General features: G+C 48.4%; 1 protein-coding gene across 6 annotated transcripts in view; it reads left to right on the top strand.

Moving 5' to 3' along the window:
• Positions 1–19,779, top strand: part of MTSS2 (MTSS I-BAR domain containing 2) — a 58,665-nt gene that overhangs the window by 30,770 nt on the left and 8,116 nt on the right. For 3 of the 6 annotated variants that reach the window (XM_083749903.1, XM_083749901.1, XM_083749899.1), the window contains exons 4-11: positions 7,173–7,257; positions 7,568–7,659; positions 7,924–7,998; positions 9,605–9,613; positions 15,021–15,178; positions 16,222–16,329; positions 17,153–17,250; positions 18,163–18,289. In XM_083749903.1, the coding sequence (XP_083606029.1) occupies positions 7,173–7,257; positions 7,568–7,659; positions 7,924–7,998; positions 9,605–9,613; positions 15,021–15,178; positions 16,222–16,329; positions 17,153–17,250; positions 18,163–18,289 (752 nt within the window). The remainder of the gene's footprint in view (positions 1–7,172; positions 7,258–7,567; positions 7,660–7,923; positions 7,999–9,604; positions 9,614–15,020; positions 15,179–16,221; positions 16,330–17,152; positions 17,251–18,162; positions 18,290–19,779) is intronic. The other 3 variants (XM_083749904.1, XM_083749902.1, XM_083749900.1) reach the window with 1 other exon arrangement.

The raw sequence follows: 19,779 nt of genomic DNA, 5'->3' as shown, positions 1-19,779 counted from the left end.
TTCCTTTTTTCAGGAAAAGTTTGGTGTGGGAAGGGTTCTTCCTTTGAACGTGACTCTTTGTATGAGGGCAGAAGGGCTATGGAGCGGTTTCCTGACATTCTATTATGGCTGGTTCACTCCGGCTTTTAGACAAGAAGCCACAGCTTGTTATCTATAAACATCTAGGGAAGGGCTGTGATGAGGAAACAAGGGTAGACCTCCATATTTACTTGCATAGGCTTTCTGCACCTACTACTCAAACCCATGTAGAGATTTGCGTTTGCTGCTGATATGATGTTTTGGGAAGATGTGGCGACGCCAGTGACCCGTGCCAGGCCAGGAGTGTATTCCTAGCAAACACATGCTCATCGGTTTGGTTATAAATCATGAGAGGGAGTTTCCCTTTTAACGCAAAACGGACCACATGGCATGTGGGAAATGTCTTAAAGAAGTAGGGAAAGGGAGCAAGGTTCAAACCTACCTACCCTTGTGTGCTTACTTTTAGTTTTTGAAGTAACCCCCCTCTTCCAAACCAGTGAGCAACACATGTTTAATGAACAGGTCCATGCCTGGCTTAGCCCAGCCTGCCACCTCCCCCAAGTCTACAGAATTCCCTGTTCTTTAGGTCTAGGGAATTAAGGGAAGCCTTAGTGGACAGATGTGCAGGGTGATTACTAAAGGAGGGAGCCACAGGTAATAGAAAATTCAGCCACGGCTGTGATTTGGAAAGGAGGTCAGGGGAGAGGAAAGGGAGTCCTTTAGGAGGAGGGGCTTCTGGGCTGCCTGGTAGCTTGCAGTGTGTGGCCCTTTGGAGAATTCCACGAGAGGGGAGACTGAGGCATAGATCATGCAAATGGAAAATGAGGTGGTAATACTTTTCATCTGCGCCATTTCAGATCACAAGTGGGAAACAGTTGCATGCTTCTCAATAGTAGTAGTAGTAATTATAATTATAATTTATATTCTGTCATCTGAGCAGCTTCCAGCAAATTAAATATTAGCATGTTATTAGCATATGAGCATATACAACTATTCCTTACCCCACCCCCACCCCCAGCTTTCTATATGTGAGTCTCAGGCTGTGAATGAGAGTTGCTTTGCTCTGTAATTCTTTTTGACATCCTTGTTGCCTGCCTAGCCTGTGGGCTGCACTGCTGACTCAGACCATAGTGAATGTCCCATCTGATGCATCTGCATCTATCTTGGGAACATGGCTGGCTTCTATGCTTGAACCACATGCCTAAGACATCACCCAGTTCCATACTCTCACTTTTTCCTGCAGACTAGAACTGCCAATTCACCCATAGCTGTTTACTGAAAGAATGGCTGAATCCAATTTTTCACCATCCAGGTATTTTGTGTGGGTGGGCAGTTTCTGCCTCTGGAGGTTAGACGTCTTGGTTATGGCATGAAACTAAAAGGAACCGAATTATATAGAGGGGGACATGATAGGTAATCACCCAGAGCCTGTTGGCAGCTAGATATCATCCTTCTCTTTGGGTTTCCTTCTGTCCGGCTGTTCAGCAGAGAACAGCTGAGAGGGAAGACTTTGATGATGTGCAAAGTGTGCAGTTGTGGTTCTTTCCTCTGTAGGAAGATCAAAGCGGAGGCAGGGATGTCTCAGGTGGTAGACTTATGTTCTGTACAAATATCTAGAGAGAAAATAGAAGGTGAAACAATTTTAAATACACCCCTTTTCTTGTAGCGTTTGCTCTTTAACTCACAATGCCTTGCCCTGCTCACTGTGTTAGGCCGCTCGTGAAAACACTTCAATGGCGACAGCTTTTTTGATTCTAAAGGCAGCAGATATGTCCAGGATATTTGCTTGTGGGTCCTTGGTTCACCATAATTTGATGGTTGGGGAAGTCATGGTTGTCTCTGTTGGATGTCCAGCTCCCTTTACAGGTTCCCTGTTTCAGAGACTCTTAATTTCATGTGCTTGAACGCCTGGTGCATGTGCTTGTACCACTTGGCTGTCCTTAATCAAGGCTGGCTTCATTGCCCCAAGTTTCCTGGAGTAAACAAGCAGCTAGTCCATGGGAAGGAAGCCATTGTGCCCACAAGCCTGCGTCATCTTGGTATTCTAAAGCTGTCTAATGCTTCGATGTGGCAGGAAATTTGCCAAGGAAATTTACATGCAGAGTTAAAACGGTCAACAATGCAATAAAGTAGTCTGTGGCTCAAGAGTGACTTTTACTAGCACTGTGGGCTTGTCTGGAAAAATAATAATTTTGCCACATTTTCTCATGCCTTAGTAATATCTAGGGCAATGTTATATGTGGGGCTGCCAATAAAAAGTGTTGAGAAACTTCAGTGCAGTAGATTCAAAGTGTGGTAGACATGCATATGGACAACTATCTGCTGTGCTGATAATATTTGACCAGTGGTTGAAAGACGTTCACTGGCTTCTCCAGTTCTCTACCAGGCTCAGCTCATGTTGTTTGATTGTTTTCTACCTATAATGTCCCAAGTGGCTTGGAATCATGGCTTTTGAAGGGCTGTCTATCCTAGCGTTCCCCAACTTGGTGCTCTCTAACATATTTGGAGACAGGGCTGGACAACTCCCATATGAACTTGCCTGTATATGGAGTTGCTAAGCTCTCGGTAACACACACACACACACACACACACACACACACACACTCCACTCCCATTGCAGGGTAGCGATAGGACCTTTGCTGCAGTGGGGGATCATGCACTGCCCAGTTTTTTCTCCTTCAGGGCCAAGTGAAAGCTGCCCTATTATGCTAGTGGGACACCATTAAGGACAGGTTTTTGGCTATAACTGGTTATTAGTGCTGATTATGTTTTGCTTTTAGTTGCGTTTGTGGGCTCATTTGCTTATGACTGTGTTTTATGGCTTTTATTATGTCAACCACTCTGGGGTGCACAAATGAAGGAAATGAAGCTATTTGCTTGTTGCAGTTTAGCCTGTTTTAGTTCATATTTTGTCCTCAGTGCTATTTTAACAGATGTGTATAAGCTCCCTTGGAAAGGCAAGGTATAAATAATTGCAAACATAAGGTGTCCCGGAGCTTGAAGTGATCACAATATTATTCAGCTCACAATTCAAAGGCAGACGAAAACACTGAAGTGCAAAACAATCACAGGCAGGGGAGGCACCTTCTCACCAAGGGATGTGGGAAGGGAGCAGGCAGTTCTTCAGGTACCAGCTTCTTAACAGAGCAAGGCTTTACATGTCAGCACCAGTGCACTAAATGGTCTCAGAAACACACCACAGCTACTGAAGCTCCAAGCTTCCAGCACCAGTAAGTAGCCAAATTTGAGCTCAGTAACTGAAGGAAAGGGGAAAAAATCAACTTGGCCCGGCCCTCCCATCTTGACACTGACAACTTTTGAATGCATTGACTCCCCTCCCCCACCCCATTTTAAATTTTCTTGTCTGTCTTTCCTCTTTAATGTTTCGCTGTTGTCCAAGAAGGTTGATGGGTGGATGAGTGGGAGGTGCTGCGTCATTTTAACTTTTGTGTTTATGGCAACAAAATTCCCCAGGCGGTCTCTGAAAAGAGACAGAAGGACCTCTGGGAGTTCACAGTTTTATCCACTAAGTTGTTAGTGGGGTGATGGAAGAGGACAAGGGAAGCTGGGGGGTTGCTCTGATTGCACATGTGTGGACATTGCTCGGGGGGGGGGGGGTTGTTGCTAGTGAAGTTGCCAAGTGCGATTCAGAATGTGGACCACAAGAGCTCAACGTTTGCAGAAAATGCTGGGATTTTTTTTTTCTGAAAGAGATGCTAAGGATGTATTTTGTGTCAGGTGATTACAGCCATAGGGTTGGGGGCTGGGGGCAAAATGTCTTGGCAACTCTAAGAGGAAGCAGCACTCCTGGTCAGAACCAGGAAAGGGGGAACAGGAGGAAATGATTTCTCCCTGTCAATGGCTGTGATCTGCAGCAGAAGCCCCGTTCAGCAAGCTAAGGAAACAAGCAAAGGAAGTGAGTCATCCTCCTCTGTCTATTGCTGCAGCTGCACAGCGGTGGCTCTGGAGCCAGGATGACCCCCCACCCCCAGTAAGAAGGGGTGTGTGAAGTGCACCACTGTTATGGAGCTAGTGCTGGTGTCTTTCCATCCTCCATGGTTGGGAGCAAATTCCAAAAAGCAACAGAGGGTCAATCACAACAATGTCACCTTCTGATGCCCCAACACTAAAGAGTGTTGCTCTGGAAGGTCAGGCTCAACAGACTGCAGGACCAGAACCATAAGCACAAGCAGACTTGCGGAGAATTAGCTGGCCTCATCTGAGGTCAAGAAGGAAATGGTCTTGGGCTCTTGGAATGTACGAGAGAGATGACTAAAGCGCAGTGATCGTGCCTAGCATTGAGCAAGGCCACTTGGCAAATCATTGCCTAGTAATCCAAGACTAGTAAAAGGAACTGGGTCACTGGTAGGACGCCTGGCCCTCACAGGTACCCTACCTTTAAGAGCACCTTTTTGATCAAAAGTTTGAAATGGATTGATCTCTGTTTGATTAAAAACTTTGCAGCTCGTCCCATTCCCCCCCCCCAGTGATAGCTGACAGGTCAGGCCAACTCATGGACTGAATGAGCATCAGGTGCCTCACGCAGAGCTGGATGAAAGATGTCTTTCCAAACAGTATGGTGGCTGGCCTGCTTTAAAGGGCTGTTTTAAGGAGTAGGGTTAGAGAATGCATGTCAAGTGCTCTGGGGCAGCCTCGAAAGATCCTTTCCTGAAGGCTGTGTCTTGGAGACTCCCTGCAACTTTTGCCACTTCCTGGCCAGCTCAGGCTGGCCAGCAGAAGGTGAACTGTTTTGCAATGCCTTATATCCTGCTTTGAAGAGGGGCAAATTTCTCTCTGCAGCTCACGCAGTGCTGCATACTGGTGTGCGTGCAGATCCCTCATTAACCTGGATTCATCATGCCAGCTGAGTTGATCATGGTCTGTTGCATCCACTCTTAACTTCCTCCCTCCCAGTACCTTTGAGGAGTGGATCTGCCATTCCCAGGTGACACCGGGTTCCTCTGATGTGTGATTTCTGTGCATTCGTCTTTCCTTGCACAATTGCGTGCCTTTGCCTCATTAATCTTTCACAATCATTCTGCTTCGGTGTTGTGGGAGTACGCAATGTGTTCTTCCTAGGAAGTGCTTAAAAGGAAGGATTGAGAGGAAGACACATCCTTCGGGGGCACTTTTTATGTATATCTCAAGGAAAACAGAAGGTAGTCTAGATCCTGGAGCCACCTTTGCCAAGTTGGTGCCATTCATGTTTTGGGAAGTAACTCCCAACAGCTCCAGTCAGCACAGGTATTGTAGTCCAAAGCATATGGGGAGCAACAGATTGGAGAAGGCACCTCTAGAGCAGCAATTCTTCTTCTTTGGCGATCACTCATAGCCAAGTAAGATTGTCTTCCATGACCACGGTCTTGGAAGTGAGTCCGTAAGTGGCTGTGGAGGCCAATTCTGGATCCACACGTCCTTCCATAGTGGGGACGTAGGTTTCTGGGTGGGAGTTGATCATGGTGAGGATTTGTCAAAGCTGCCTTCCTCTTAGCTGGTTTCTCCCTTTTGTCCTGAGTTCGTGCTTCTTTAAGGTCAATGACACCTTAGTAGAGGCTGTTCTCCAACTGGAGCACTCATAGCAATTACAGCACGTGTGACCAGGAGCAAGCTGAAATGGAAATGAGCAGAAAGAGACAGAAATCACCTCTGGCTGTTAGTTTCTGGCACTATCAAGGGCATTTAGCTGCGACCCACAGGGTGCCATCTCATCTTGCGTAAAGGCCCCTAAAAATGCATGTTCATGGTAATTTTAATGAGGCTTGCACTAGATAACTTCTCATTGGATTGGACTCCCATGTGAATTAGTGTATGTGGGCATTTTTCTCTCCCTCAAGCAGCAGAATGCCCCATAATCCATGCTTTGTGAGGGATGCAGTTTGATGGGCAGTTCCTATGAAAGACTGTTCCATCCATTCATATCCTCATGTTCAAGGCTCAGAGAGAGAGAGAGAGAGAGAGAGGTCAGTGTCAGTGTGGTTATTGCTACCCCCAATGGACAAAATCTGAATTGCTCTGTTCTCCATCAGGCAGGGCCCTCAATCTAGACTTGGAGCCAATTGTTAGCCTTTGATAGTGATAGCCTTTAACTCAAAGGATATTCTAGAGCTGGGAGGGAAAGGCAGAAAGGAGCAACCAAAATTATCAAAGGGGCTGGACTAATCAACCCCATTTGCAGAAAGGTTGCCACATTACAATGCAGCTCAGACCTCATCTCGGTGTATTTATGGGTGAAGTTAGGGGGTGTGCCCCAAATGCATTCCCCTCCACACACCTTCTTAACATCAAAATGCATTTGTTTCCTAATCTCCCAGTTTGGAAGGATCCTTCTGATGCTCTTTAAGTTGCAAACACAGCCTCTAGCTCCACTGTGTAAGAGGAAAAAACCCTTTCTTTTTAATGGAAACTCTTGTGGACATTTTACAAATTTGTGTAAGATAGGCTATTGCCAAGTGAGTCACTCTAGCATGAGTGGAATCCTGGAACAACCTTTGGCAAGGGGAAGAAGTGTTTGTGAGATGAATTGGGTGAGGGGAGTGTTACAAGCCCACTGGAGAGTCCATTTTCACCTGTGAAATCCTGAAGGGGAAGATGTTGCCCCAAAGTAATGTTTCATAAGAGCTTCTATTATTCTGACTTCAGTACCATGTAATGCCTGGAGATAATAGGGGGCTTCTGAGGAGACTGGAGAGAAAGCCAGATCTGGGACAGTGTTCAGGAGATCCATTTTCCCTCAGAGAAGGTGGCGGCAGAGCAGGGATGTCCAGAGAGGAGAAACTGAGTCTTAAGTAGAGGCTGAAGAAACAGCTTGCAGGGCTCTTGTGAGAGTAACATATGATGCCTTTCTGTATGCCCCCTCAGGAGGAAATTCAGGAGAGAGCCCTGATAGCTCTGCTTTGCTACTTCTGAAACAAGGTGCTCCTTCCTCAGACTCTTAGGCAACTCGGTTTCTCAGCCCATGTGATCTCACTCCCTCACCCAGCCCCAATGTCAGGCATTCCTTCAGCCTGTGCTGACATCTCAATTCCTTGCCTCTCCATTTTCTTTCTCTCTGACTGAACAAGAGAGAAGGAAAGAAAAGAAATTCCGCACTTGAATTTTTCTGCAGTACCTCTTGACTGTTCTCCATTAACATGAGGGCTGGTTTTTCACCTCAGGAGCCACGAGGGACATCGGCTCCGCACTAACCCGGATGTGTATGCGGCACCGCAGTATTGAGACCAAGCTGAGGCAGTTTACCAAGTAAGTGCCTTTCGTTAGACTCGCGTGTTTGTCATGTGTGTGGGCCAGCCCCAGGCTCCCTTTCCGAAGAAGAGGGAGAGGCTCAGTGGCCTTGAAAACGGGATTGGGGAGGTGCTGAAATAGGCAAGACATGCAGAAGGAGGCTCAGGGTTTTAGAAACTCGAGCCACTTGCATACTCTAGTCCAGAGAATGAGTTATTGAGCCATTTGGATCACAGCACATTTATGGGGATTTCGTTGCAAAACTCTTCTCCACATCCCTTGGCCCTTCTAACCCACCTCTCTCTGGGTGCCTTCCCCCCTCCTGCAGCGCCCTGATGGAGAGCCTGATTAACCCCCTGCAGGATCGGATAGAGGACTGGAAGAAGACTGCTAACCAGCTTGACAAAGATCACGCGAAAGGTAAAAGGGCAGGAGGCACCCTGGCTGCCCCATAGCCTGTGAGGCAGTGTCTGATGCTCAGAGGAAAGCAGTGGCAAGGATGTGACTGTGGGGCTTAGGGTGGGAGGAGATGAAAGCCAGGAGTTGAGTCTGGGCCCCATAGAGAGCAGTGGCCTCCCTTGTCTGCTCACGCCATGTGGGGGACCTCGGGGTCCACCCGCCAAGCTGTTTGCCTTCTGGTCACTTGGAATCAGGCCTCGTGTTTCCCGATTCCTGTCTCCTTAGAATACAAACGAGCCCGCCATGAGATAAAGAAGAAGTCCTCTGACACACTGAAGCTTCAGAAGAAAGCCCGCAAAGGTAAGATCTGCCAGGGTGTTTCTGGCCAAAGGGCAGCTCAGTTTGGCTAGTGATGTTGGCCTCCAACCCCTGATTGAAGAGGGGGGCTGGATTTGCTGGGCTGCCCTTGGATAAACTAAATTGCTTCTGCCTTAGCAGTGAACGCTTCCCTGCACAGGTAATGGCATGGATGGAGCAAGGACCTTGGTTTAATTCTTCAGTTAAATGCATTGCAGTGTAAGATCCTGGTTAAACTAGGGTGGAGGCCTCCTTGCGGCATAATGTCCTGGGGCCCAGAGGCTCTCCAAATCCCTTTGTGGGTTGTTTGCTTGGCAGGTGAGACAGAGCTTTGTGTTAGGCAGTGACAGAAAAGGGAATGAAGTCTTGAATTCAGCTTCCTGAATTTATTGGGGGGGGGTGTTAAAGCAAGTTTCTGGCCCCTGTGGCTTGACAGTGTGGGTGGGCAATGCTGGCTGAGGCCTCAGAAACCGGAGGAGATGGCCGAGTGAGAGGTCTGCTGATTAGGCTCACAGCATTCACCTTTGCTCAGTTCAGGAATCTTGGATTTATTTGTTTTAAGTGCAGAAGAAAACACATGCCTCTCAGCTATCGATCCTCTTCAAAGCTGTGAGGCATTTTAACCCCCAAGGAGAAAGAAGGCCCAGCTGTCTTCAGAGTTGTGGTAGCAGATTCCTAGGGGAGAAGGAAGCTTGCCTGCCTCTGGTTCGCTTGTGTGTCTGAATGGGTCTGGATGAGAGTGGCAGTTTCTGCAGGGGGCATTGTACAGCCGGTGCTTTAAGTTTCTGCACTTTTGGTTTGCCCTCCCATCTTGTCAACACGTGATTGCCAGGGGAGGGTTGCTTTCAGAGCCTTGCTAAGTTCTTATTGCCCTAAAATCAGGCCAGTGTGTTGATCCAGGTTGTTGCTCCTTGAAGTTACCATGTGTGTATGCTGGTGCTGAGGGCAAAGGGGGGGGGGGCTTGGGGATAATTGCCTATCAAAGTGCCTCTCCCTCCCCTTTATGCACACACTCTGTCATGGGAAGAGAACTGTGTTGGTGTTCTCAGTGTGGCGTCTCATACCATTCTCAGTCCTTCTAGGTATTGAGAGGGGTCTTCCTGGCTCCTGCAGCAGACCCTCTGAGGCCAAACCAGATGTTGCGTGTGCATGTGGCCACCAATGACTCCTTGGGAAGACAAGGTGCAGGGTGCAAATGTCTCTGTGCCTTCCTCCTCCTGTTTGGCTGCTCCATGCAAGGTGGATTGGGGACCTGGGGCATTTGGCTTGGGTCTGGGGCATTTGCATTCTGCCTTGGGGAATCCCTACCCCACCCCTGGACCTGCCATTGCCCCCCACCTGGGGGAAGTTACCAGAGTCCTGTGGCTCCCACTTTTGCTCCTTGTGCCAGTGGAGAAGACCTGACCAGATGCAGCTGTCCCCTGCTGTCATTTTATGGCAGGAGGGCAGTTGTGTACCTGGTGATGTGGCTGAGTTGGGTGGTGGTTCTGTGGGGTCCTGTTCCGGGTAAGAAGATGGCTCTATACATCAGCCTGTCTTTCACACATTCTTCTTTCTCTCTTCCTCCCTCTCTCTTTTCTCTTCCCTTCTTTCCACATCCTTCCTGTAGAGCTACTTGGTAAGTCAAATGTTGCCATCTCAGCTTCATCCAGGCATCCCTCACCCTTCCTCCACGCTCTTGGCTTCACTACCTGTAATCCTTCCCTCCCTCCCTCCACTCTGTTTCAGTTGGGCTTGAAATGAAATGAAACCTCCAGAGGCCATGCTGACGCAAGTGGTGCATTGAGGGTTGGGAGCAGCTTAAGCTGATGGGGCCGACTGAGGCTCAGCCCAGCTTTGCTGGAGGCAGAGAGGAGGTGGTCCTTGCTCTGTGATGAACGCAGGAACCTGAGGTGTAAGGTGCTGACAGACCACATGGCAAGAACAGAAATGCTAAGTTCAAAGTTGCTTCATTATTCTCAGTGAACCTTGCAATGACCCTGTAAGGCAGGCCAGCATCACTGCCCCCCATGTTGCAGGTGGCCAGGCTGAGGCTGAAGAAGAGCAGCTTACCTCAGGCCAAATTGGAGACTTGGGAGATTGTTCCAAAGCCATCTTATTTTGGCCTGCTGGCATTCAAGACTCCATGGGAAATGGGTGTGCGCCTCCCCTACTACGCCAACCCCCAGACTAGCCCATCCACAAACTAGCTAAGCACCTGAGATGCCAAAATCCATGGGGCTCTTGCCTTGCCTCTGTTTAGAGTAATCTCCCCCCCCCCCCACACACTCCCCACTTACCTGGTGCCTCCCACATGTTGGTGGAGTAGAACTCCTACCCCCAACCCTTGGCCTTGCTGGCTGAGGCTTACGAGACCTTTTAGGTTGAAATATGTGGTGTGTGCTGGGTTTATTTATCTATAGTTTGACCATTCCAACCTTGGGCCTTTCCTGGCCTTGGAAAGTCCCTACCTTTCAGCCTAAGCTCCCTTACAAGGTTGTTGTGAAGCTGATTTCTAAAGACAGTGCTCTAGCATACATGAAAACCCTTAGTATGATTTGGAAGAGTTGCATTCAGGCCCCACCTTCCTGGGGCTGCAAAAAACTGGGTTATTTTACAGAATGTATTGCAGGCATAGGCAAACTCAGCCCTCCAGATGTTTTGGGACTACAACTCCCACCATCCCTAGCTAACAGGACCAGTGGTCAGGGATGATGAGAATTGCAGTCTCAAAACATCTGGAGGGTCGAGTTTGCCTGTGCCTGATGTATTGGGTTCAATCCCAGTTTAAAGAATTGGGTAGCAGCAAGCAATGTGAAGGAGGAAGAAGGAGTCCTACCCTCTCCACCTGCCTGAGACCCTGCAGTGCCACTCCTCTGGGCAGGGGTCTGCCTCAGTGCAAGGCTGCTTCATATGCCCTACTGCCACTTTGAAAAGGGGGAAATCAAAGGGCACATTCCAAGCACATACACTTTGGTTTCATCAGTTGAACACACAATGGAAAAACAGCTTGAATTCTCACAGATCCAGACTGGCTCAGTCTCTCACTCTGGGGCCATCTTCTCCAACCTGGTGTTTTGGACCACAACTCCCATCAGCCTCAGCCTTCTCTGGAGGAAATCCTCCTTGGTATTGCTTATGGCAGGCATGTCCAAAGTCCATTTCGGGGGCCTAATGTGGCTCGCCGGTCGGTTTAATCCAGCCCCTGTGGCAGTTTATTTCCTGGGGTAAAAGCCTAAAAAAAACTTCAACAACTTCAATCCTAAAAAAAGGCCAACAACATTGTTTGGCCCTTTGGTCAGCCCCCATGGCCCTTCACTTCATCAAATCTGGCCCTCTTTTTAAAAAGTTTGGATACCACTGGCTTATGGGATGGCTTAACCGGCTTCAGGGAAGGCTGTTCTGGAAGATGGCTAGGTCTCCTTCAGAGGAAGACCACATTTTCCACCTGCAGCAGAGTGCCACCATTTTGTCTGGGCACTTAAGGGCCCCAGGTGCTTTCAGTTGGGGACCAAAGGCCTGGTTAAAATGATTGGTGCAGCTTGGAATAACCATTCCTTCCCCCTTAGGCCAAAGCAAAGAGGAGGCCTTCTTGTCTTGTGCTGTGAGACACTCACAAGAGCATCCCTATGATCCCTCTTAGCATCCTCACCCTCGTGAACCACAAAGGCATAAGCAACAAGACATAGTCAGTGGGCGCTTTTTAAGTTGGCTTTCATTTCAGGCCTTATCAGCATCACCACAGGGCCTCATTATTCCCATCTGGACACTCCTCTTTCTCTGGCTCTGCTGCACCGCTCCAGAATGGCTCTGGGGCAAATGCTGAGATCCACCCACCTTGGGCCCAGATCCACCCCAGAGAGTGACAGCCTTGAGATTAGGGATGGGGGAAGAGCCACTTTAAAAAGTGGAATTGGACAGGGAATGCACCCTTCAGCAACAGCTCATCAGAAGGGTGGGTTGGTGCCTTGGCTTCCATTTTCAAAAGGCCAGTTCTGGCTTTCCCCAAGCATTATTAAATTCAGCAAGCGTTATATAGGTCTCGCAGGTCCCCCTCAACTTTATAGCTCCTTTTCCCTGGGTCTTTTGGCTGCCAAGCCCAAGCATCAGGATCTCAGCCTTAGCCCTCCAATATCCTGGGGCCCACTGCCTCAACAGCTTGGCTGTTTCTTGACTTTTTCTCAGCAATCAGCCATTCTTCCAGTCTTCCCCGTTCCTCCCCACACTGGTTTTCCACCCGCCTGGCTGCTCCGTCATCTTGCTTTACCTTCTTTGCATGTGGGCTGGTGGTGGTGGTGGTGGGAGGAGGCAACATATCTGAGTGACAGCAGGGCTGCGGTTGCACAAGGGTGGTCTTCATTGCTGTCCATCAAGCCAAGCATTTCATGGTTGGTTCTGCACACATTGTGAATTGCTTGCTGGCACCTCTGTTTTGCATAGCTTGTGATCAGTGGGTGGTTGTGAGCATGGACAGCTCCAGGGGAGCCTTGATCCTAAGGACTTTCTTGGTGTCTGTGCTTCCGACGAGCTTTTGAAGTCCATGTGTCTGTGTCTCCCTTTGTGTGTCCTTGAGTATTTGTATGAGTAGCAATACCCATCCACTCCACCCCAGATTGCTCACAGTGCAGCCTTCCAAGGAACTGAGTCACACAAATTTCAGCACCGCTGTGACACTACGGTCTGAACTTGGAATGAATTTGAACTTCTGCTTTTGAATTACAGTGTTGGAATTGTGAATGGGTTTGTGTGGGAAGGAGAGAGTGATGAATCCAGCACAAACTGGGATGGAGGAAGGAAAGGCAAGGTGGATCATGGGAGCAGGGCAGCCCTCTCCATGACTCTAGGAGTGCCAAAGGACCACTGTGCTTTGTATCTGGCTAGTGATACACAGATCCACTGCTGAGACTCCTCTTGCCATTGGGCAATTGGAAAAAGCCTGTGGGGTGAATTCAAAGAAGCAGAAAAGGATGGATTTAGACACACCTGCCCACCTTTGGAGAGTTGAAGAGCCAGAAGCCAACATGGGCCACTTGTTGTTTTGGCCCAATTTTGCTGCTACACCCAGAAAATGAAAATGCTGCATAGTACGAGAAGGCCTCCCACTGCTTTGACCATGACCCCTTCAGACTTGCGTGGGCCAATGGGGCTTTCTTCTCCCTGCAACCCTATATGAGAAGGACAACCTACATCTCATGTAACATCTAGTTATTGCTAGCAGTACTATGGCTCCTCTCCCAGTCTAGAGAGTAGAGGCTTGGCAAAGGACTTGTGTGAATCATGGAGGTGGAGGGAGTGGTAACAGGAGGAGCAGGAATGGTGGAGCAATTGTGCTTTGCAGAGGTCACGATGGGCCAGAAGGTAGAAAGGTGACTTCACAGATTGAAAGCGAGGAGGCTGCTGTTCCAGATGCTGTAGAATGGCATAGTCAAAGCTGCAAAGGCAGAGTAGGGAGAAGAAGGCAGAGGTAAAGGAGAACTTGCTTGAGACTAAGAGGTCAAAAAGAGAAATATTTCATAGGAAGTGAAGAGGGTGGAGAGCTTGCATCCTTGGTGGGAGCCAACACAGGTGCTTAAGGAGAGGAGCGAGGTGCTCCTTGGAGTGGAGATGGGGACAGTTGTGACATCCTCCACTCCCTTTATTGCCTCATACGTCTTCATGAATTGGTAGCAGTTGGGGACTATGGGGTGAAATAAGGCTTGGTTCCATGATGACATCTGTGAAGTCAAATGAAGTCAGTTGAGGGAGTAGGCAGGGGGGGCAGTACAAAGAGATGGGGGGAGTATTTTTGCAAGCAATATTGAAATAGCATGGTGGGCATTTTCAGTTATGCAGAAGATGTTCCTGAAAAACAAAAACAATGAAGGTTTTGGCTTAGCCCTGTTTACAAATATACTTATTATTGATAGATTGGGTTTAAATTACTTGTAAGCTGCTGAATATTTTAAAAATCCAAAGCGGTATACAAAGTATAAGGCAGTCAGTGCACAACATGCAGCCTAGAAAAGACATAAATACAGTTTGTTGCTTTCCACAGTGACCAGTGATATGACATATCTGGCCAATATCACTCCTTTCGGGATGCAGAAATGGACAGAAATGTCACCAGGGCTGATGTGGGCCAGGAGCCCAGTGCCTCCTGGAGGGCCAGCTACAGATATTAACAGTGGCCCTCACACTTTTATAGACCTTTGCAATATATGCAGTCATGATGCTACTTGTCTGAAATCATCAATTTTATCACATGTGAACATCCATAAAAATTAAGCAAGCATGAAACTGAGCTTCCCTCTATCATAACAATAGGGACTGAGAGCAACAGAGCCAACATCATAGTTCATCAGAATGACAAATCCTGGACAACAGGGTCAAAGACCAGTGTTTACTTATTTAAAAAGTCATTTAACCTGCTCTTCAGGCAAAAAGGCTCCAAAAATAGCTTATAAATTGAACAAAAAAAATAGCCCCTCATAGTGCTTGGCAAACCAACTTGGGTGTGTTTCTTCACAACACTCTTCAGTATTTTAAACATCTCTAGTACAAGTCAGAGGACTCACAAAATGGTTGCTTTTGCTTCTTGGGAGCTATTCAGTAAGTCTGGATACGGGTGCATTATGCTATAATCAAACTGGTTTAAACAGAATTTAATTTCGTGTCTGAACAATGGAAGATGAGGAATTGCCGTTTATTGAGGACACTACGGGCTTTTTGACAGAAATCTGTGACACCAGGTTGGAGTCTGCTCTATGCCCAGGTAGTGTTTATTCAGCAGAGACCACCAGTCACTGAAGATATCAGGAGACATCACTTGCAGCAGTAAAATCTAGGAAGGTTTGCTTGTTTCTAGACTGGCATTTTCCCTACCTAGATGACCTCTCAGTGCTCCAGTTTAGGTTACCCAGTTTCACCATCGTCAGGAAATAGACAGATTTGAGACACCTCATCTGTTCAGGGGCTACCTCTAGAAGTAGGCCAGAGCTTTGAGGCTGGACCTGGGGGCTGGTGGGTGAAGAGGAGGTGATGCCTCTGTCTCCCTCTCCTTCTTTCAGGTAAAGGGGACCTGCAGCCTCAACTGGACAATGCACTCCAAGATGTCAATGACATGTACCTTCTTTTGGAAGAAACGGAGAAACAGGCTGTCCGCAAGGCACTCATTGAGGAGCGAGGGCGGTTCTGCACCTTCATTGCTTATTTGCAACCTGTGGTGGTAGGTGCCCCCCACGCCTACCTTACCCAATATTCAGCTGCCCACATTTGTTTCAAGGGTTGAGTAAACTGAGAAAACAAGTCCCTTATTTATAGTGTATTTTAATTTGCAAACAAAATTCTAGCAGCCACCCCCACCCCTCCCATAGTGACATTATACATCCTGGGTATTGGTAGGTACTTAAAATATTTGGTGCACGGGCCCATTGGAGAAAAATGTGCCTCAATTTTGTATGTGGTGATTTATGCATATAGATGCAAATTTAGGCAACTTGCAGAGAAAAACAAACTCCGGCTCCTTCTAGATTTACTCTGAGCTATGGGGTGCCAACAGGGTTGGATTGCACCCAACACTGTCTGTCACACCTGCACACACCTCTGCTCCCACCTGAAGCAATGCTTTAAAAGGACTTGCCCTATTCATATTGCTAATCTACATCCTGTCTTTATCTATCCATTCCTTTCCAAGGCTTCAGCCCTGTGCATGGGAGCCAGTCCTATTGTGGATTTAGGTGGACTTGCCAAGTTAAGGTTAAGGAGGCTGTGTGCGCCAACAATTAATGAAACTTTGGTCGAGCCCTTCCCTTGAGATGCTGTTGATTTATTTATTTATTGCATTTATATCTCATCTTTTCCTCCCAGGAGCTCAAGGTCGTGTATGTGGTTCTTGATGACTACATATTAGATCAGCCTTTCTCAACCTGGTGCCTTCTAGTTATTTTGGACTACAACTCCCATCAGCCCCAGAGGTGGGCTGTGCTTGTGGTAGTATCGCCCAGGCTTTGACTCTTCATCCAAAAATCCATACTTCTATCTCCAAGGCTAGGGAACCATATGGCTGGGCCCTGCCCAAGTTAAGCCACAGAACCTTCATCAGACAGAACCAGCACTTGCAAAGGGTCCATTTGTAATGCAAGGATACTTATCATAGAATCGGAAGGGACCACAAGGGCCATCTAGTCCAGCCCCCTGCAATGCAGGAATATTGAGTTGTCTTTCTCCAGAACACAGCAAATGCTTGATTCTCTCTTGTCTCTTTTGCAGAATGGAGAGATCACCATGCTGGGAGAGATCACCCACCTGCAGGGCATCATTGACGACCTGGTGGTCCTGACAGCTGACCCCCACAAATTGCCATCGGCCAGTGAACAGGTGGGAGAGCCAAAAGGATGGAGTGCTGGGGAGGTTTTAGAAAAGGATGTGGATGTTATTTGCATTTATATACCAAATCTGTATGTGATTCTTCAAGTCAAATTCTCAGACTGGCTTCCAGTACAAAAGATAAAACATTAACAATTTAAAAGTGACAATAATGATAACACAGTAGCAGCTTCACTAAATCAGAACAAATCCTAGAAGGCCCTTGATTAAATTCTCAGTTAATTTATTGCATCATGCACTTTGGGAAATATGGAACTAGTCCAGCCCAAGCTCCAGCTTTCAGAATTTAATTGTGACAGGTGCCCAGATAGCCCAGCATCAAACTTCTAGCCGTGGCAGAGTCTCTAACTGAAACCAGGGAGGAGGTAATCCGAAAGGAAGGAATTGGAAAATACTTCCTAGGTTCAAAATACCTTTATAGAATGGAAACTAATTATTCCTTCACACCCAGAGTGATGGATACAGGAGCTTAGCCAAACCAAGTAATGACTTATGGGCCTTATATGCAAACATATGTCTTTTGAGAACTAAACAAAGAAAAGAAGTGCAGACTTATAAGGTGGAATTGAAGGGTTAGATGGACCAGTGGTCTCGAGGCAGCTAAAGGTGGTCTTAATGGGGCATTGTCAGAATGTGTGCCTGCCTGTGTGGGATTGTTGAGTGGCCACTTGTGGCATTTCCTCCTTTTCTGAGAAAGTAGAGTAAACCCCTGGACTCTGCTCTAATTGGGAGGACAAATGAGACACAGTTGGAAGAACGTTTTGCACCCTGAGAAGTGTCACGGAGCTACCTTTTAATGCCGAATATTTTGCAGGTGATCAAAGATTTGAAGGGCTCTGATTATAGCTGGTCTTACCAGACCCCGCCGTCCTCTCCCAGCAGCTCTGGGTCCCGCAAATCCAGCATGTGCAGGTAGGTGTGTTTGGCGCAGCTGGAGGAATCTCCAAGCTCAAGGGCATGACTGCCAAGGGGAGCATAGCATGGCCTGCCTTTCTCTAAATGGGCCTGTCGCCACTCGTATGATCCCATGGAGGTAGCCAGTGAGGTGCTATAATTCTTGAGCGACTCTTTTCTTTTTTTAATAGTTCTTTTTGTGGTATTTTGTTTAAAAAATCCCAAGTTCAAATAACTAATGCAAACCTCTCCCCATCACTGTGGGAAGAGAAACTAGCAATTCAAAGCTCTGTTGACCAACAGTCCCCTAGTTTGGATCAACAGGAAGCAATGGAGTCAGTCACCTGAACTTGCAAAGGAGACATGTTTAAAGGCACAGGAGCCCTGAGGTGCTTAAGGCACATGTGTCCTGCTCATGCTGCCACTGTGTCTCGGGCTCCCTCAGGAAACTGACATGCCATGTGGACTAAGAAGTGGGGGAACATGGCACTTCCAGAGCAGTGGGCCTAGTGCAGAAACACCCTGGGATTGTGTGTTTATATTTGTGTGTGTGTGGTCGTTGTCAGGCCCTCAGCACCACTGCAGTCTCTTAGCTGGGAGAGAAGTGTGTCACTTTCCCCAATATGCTCCTTTCCTGTCTGTAATGCCACTTAATTCCTCACAGTTTGTGTGGGTTGGACTGGTTTTTTGTTTTTTTTAATAAATGAAAACAAAACTCTCCCTTCCTTTACACCCCCTGCTATTCTCACTCCTACCCCATCAATGCGCTTTGATGATGGCGCTTTGTCTCTCCTGCGCGCCTCGTCCTGCCCGCCATGCCGTCTCATCCTGCCACCCTTTAGCGGCGCTAGCAGTGCTCAGGGTGCCCCCCCCCCCGTGGCTCACGGGTTCTCAAACATACTCACCAACTTCCATATGTCGCTACCGCAGCCTGGCACAGCCCGTCAATGCCAACACCCGCCTGTCCAGCGTCTCATCGCATGACTCTGGCTTCATCTCCCAGGACGCCATGTTCTCCAAGCCACCTTCGCCAATGCCCTCGGACCTCACCAGTCAGGTAAGCTCAGCGGGGCAGCCGCCAAAGGCCACAGAATGAAAAGGGGAAGCCCTGGGCAAACATGGCAGCTATCAGCACTCTTCTTGCTGTTACTCTGCTGCAGGCAGGCCCAACCCAGTTGTGCATGCACAGTCTCTTAGGGGAAGTCAAGGGTACTGGTGGCCACAGGACAGACCCCTTGAATGAGCTACCATCCCCCACCCCCTCCAGTTTAATCAGATTCATCTGCCCTCAGTCCTTCATTTTATAAACCAGGCTGGTTGACTATTTAGGTGGGGTAAGTTCCCAGCACTACATGGGCTGTGCAGCGGATGGGTGTGCCAGTCCCCATTTTAGCTGGCTCCAGGTGAGTTGTTGGCAGCCATGTCTCTCTTTTGCCTGGGAGTAGGCCCAGAAATCTGTGAGGAAAAGAAGCCTGCTTCTCTCCTTGGCCACCTGGTGGTTGCAGAGCCCCAGGAACTGACAGCCTCAACTCTCCAGGGGTGATGAAGAACTCCTACATAGGTGTCAAGGCTTCAGATTTGGGGGACCAGCAGCTCGGAGCCTCCCTTGAAGGGCAAAAAGATCTCTCTCATCCCTCCAGCTGAATAGCCAGGTGCACATAATGGCTTACTTCTCTGTGACTGGGGAAGGGGCTTAGTGCTGCAGGGAATGTAACAAGCCCCCTCACCCACTCAAGTAGCTTTTGCCAGCCTGCTGCCTATTAAGATGCCTGCCCCAGTGTGGCCGTTCCAGTGCGAATTAAGAGCCCATAGTATCTGGAGGGCTCCAGGCCTGTGAAGGCGGCACTAAAGCATGGATTTCTGAATCCCACAGCCGTGGAGGGTTACAGCCACTCAAAGGTTCTCACGTCCCCATTTCTTTTAAGTGTAAAGAGCCAGCAGCTCTTTCTCTGGGGCTTCTGCAACAGATGGTCCAGAGGGGTTTTATCCAAGACTTGCAGAGCGAGGGTTTATCAATATGCCCTGAGCTGAGGGTGGCTCCAAGAAAAGCAAGTTAAGATATTTGTGAATAATGTTGTGTTTTTGTAAAGTGTCTCATGGAGTTGCAAGCAGAATGGCCTGCGGGCAGGAAGAGGGCAGCTGCCGAGTGCACCTGTGAGGAAGGTGCAGGAAGTTTGGGACGTCCCTCTGGCCTCCTGTGTGCCTTGTTTCCACACCCTGGGCGAGAGGAGGCTTTCCCCCTCCTGCCTCTCTGCTTCCTGCAGCTGGTCCTTTCCTGTTGCCCTTGCAGAGGGAGGAGGCCTTCCTTCCCTCGGCTCCTTCCTCATCGCTTCCCCTGCTGAAGAGTTATTGCAGAGGGCCTGGAAGTGCCTGTGCAAAATCCATGTGAAGCTCCTCCGGTGCTTGCACTGCCTGCTGTGATCTAACACCTGGCTCTTAAGTGTCAAGGCTGGCTGCCCTGCGCTTGCATCTGCGCCCCCCTCTCTCTCTCTCTCTCTCTCTCTCTCTCTCTCTCTCTCTCTCTCTCTCTCTCTCTGCCTGCTGCTT

The sequence above is a fragment of the Podarcis gaigeae genome, assembly GCF_964106915.1.
Source record: "Podarcis gaigeae genome assembly, chromosome: 8".
NCBI lineage: Eukaryota > Metazoa > Chordata > Lepidosauria > Squamata > Lacertidae > Podarcis > Podarcis gaigeae.
The sequence above is the reverse complement of the archived record's forward strand: the minus strand, read 5'-3'. Positions and strand labels throughout refer to the sequence as shown.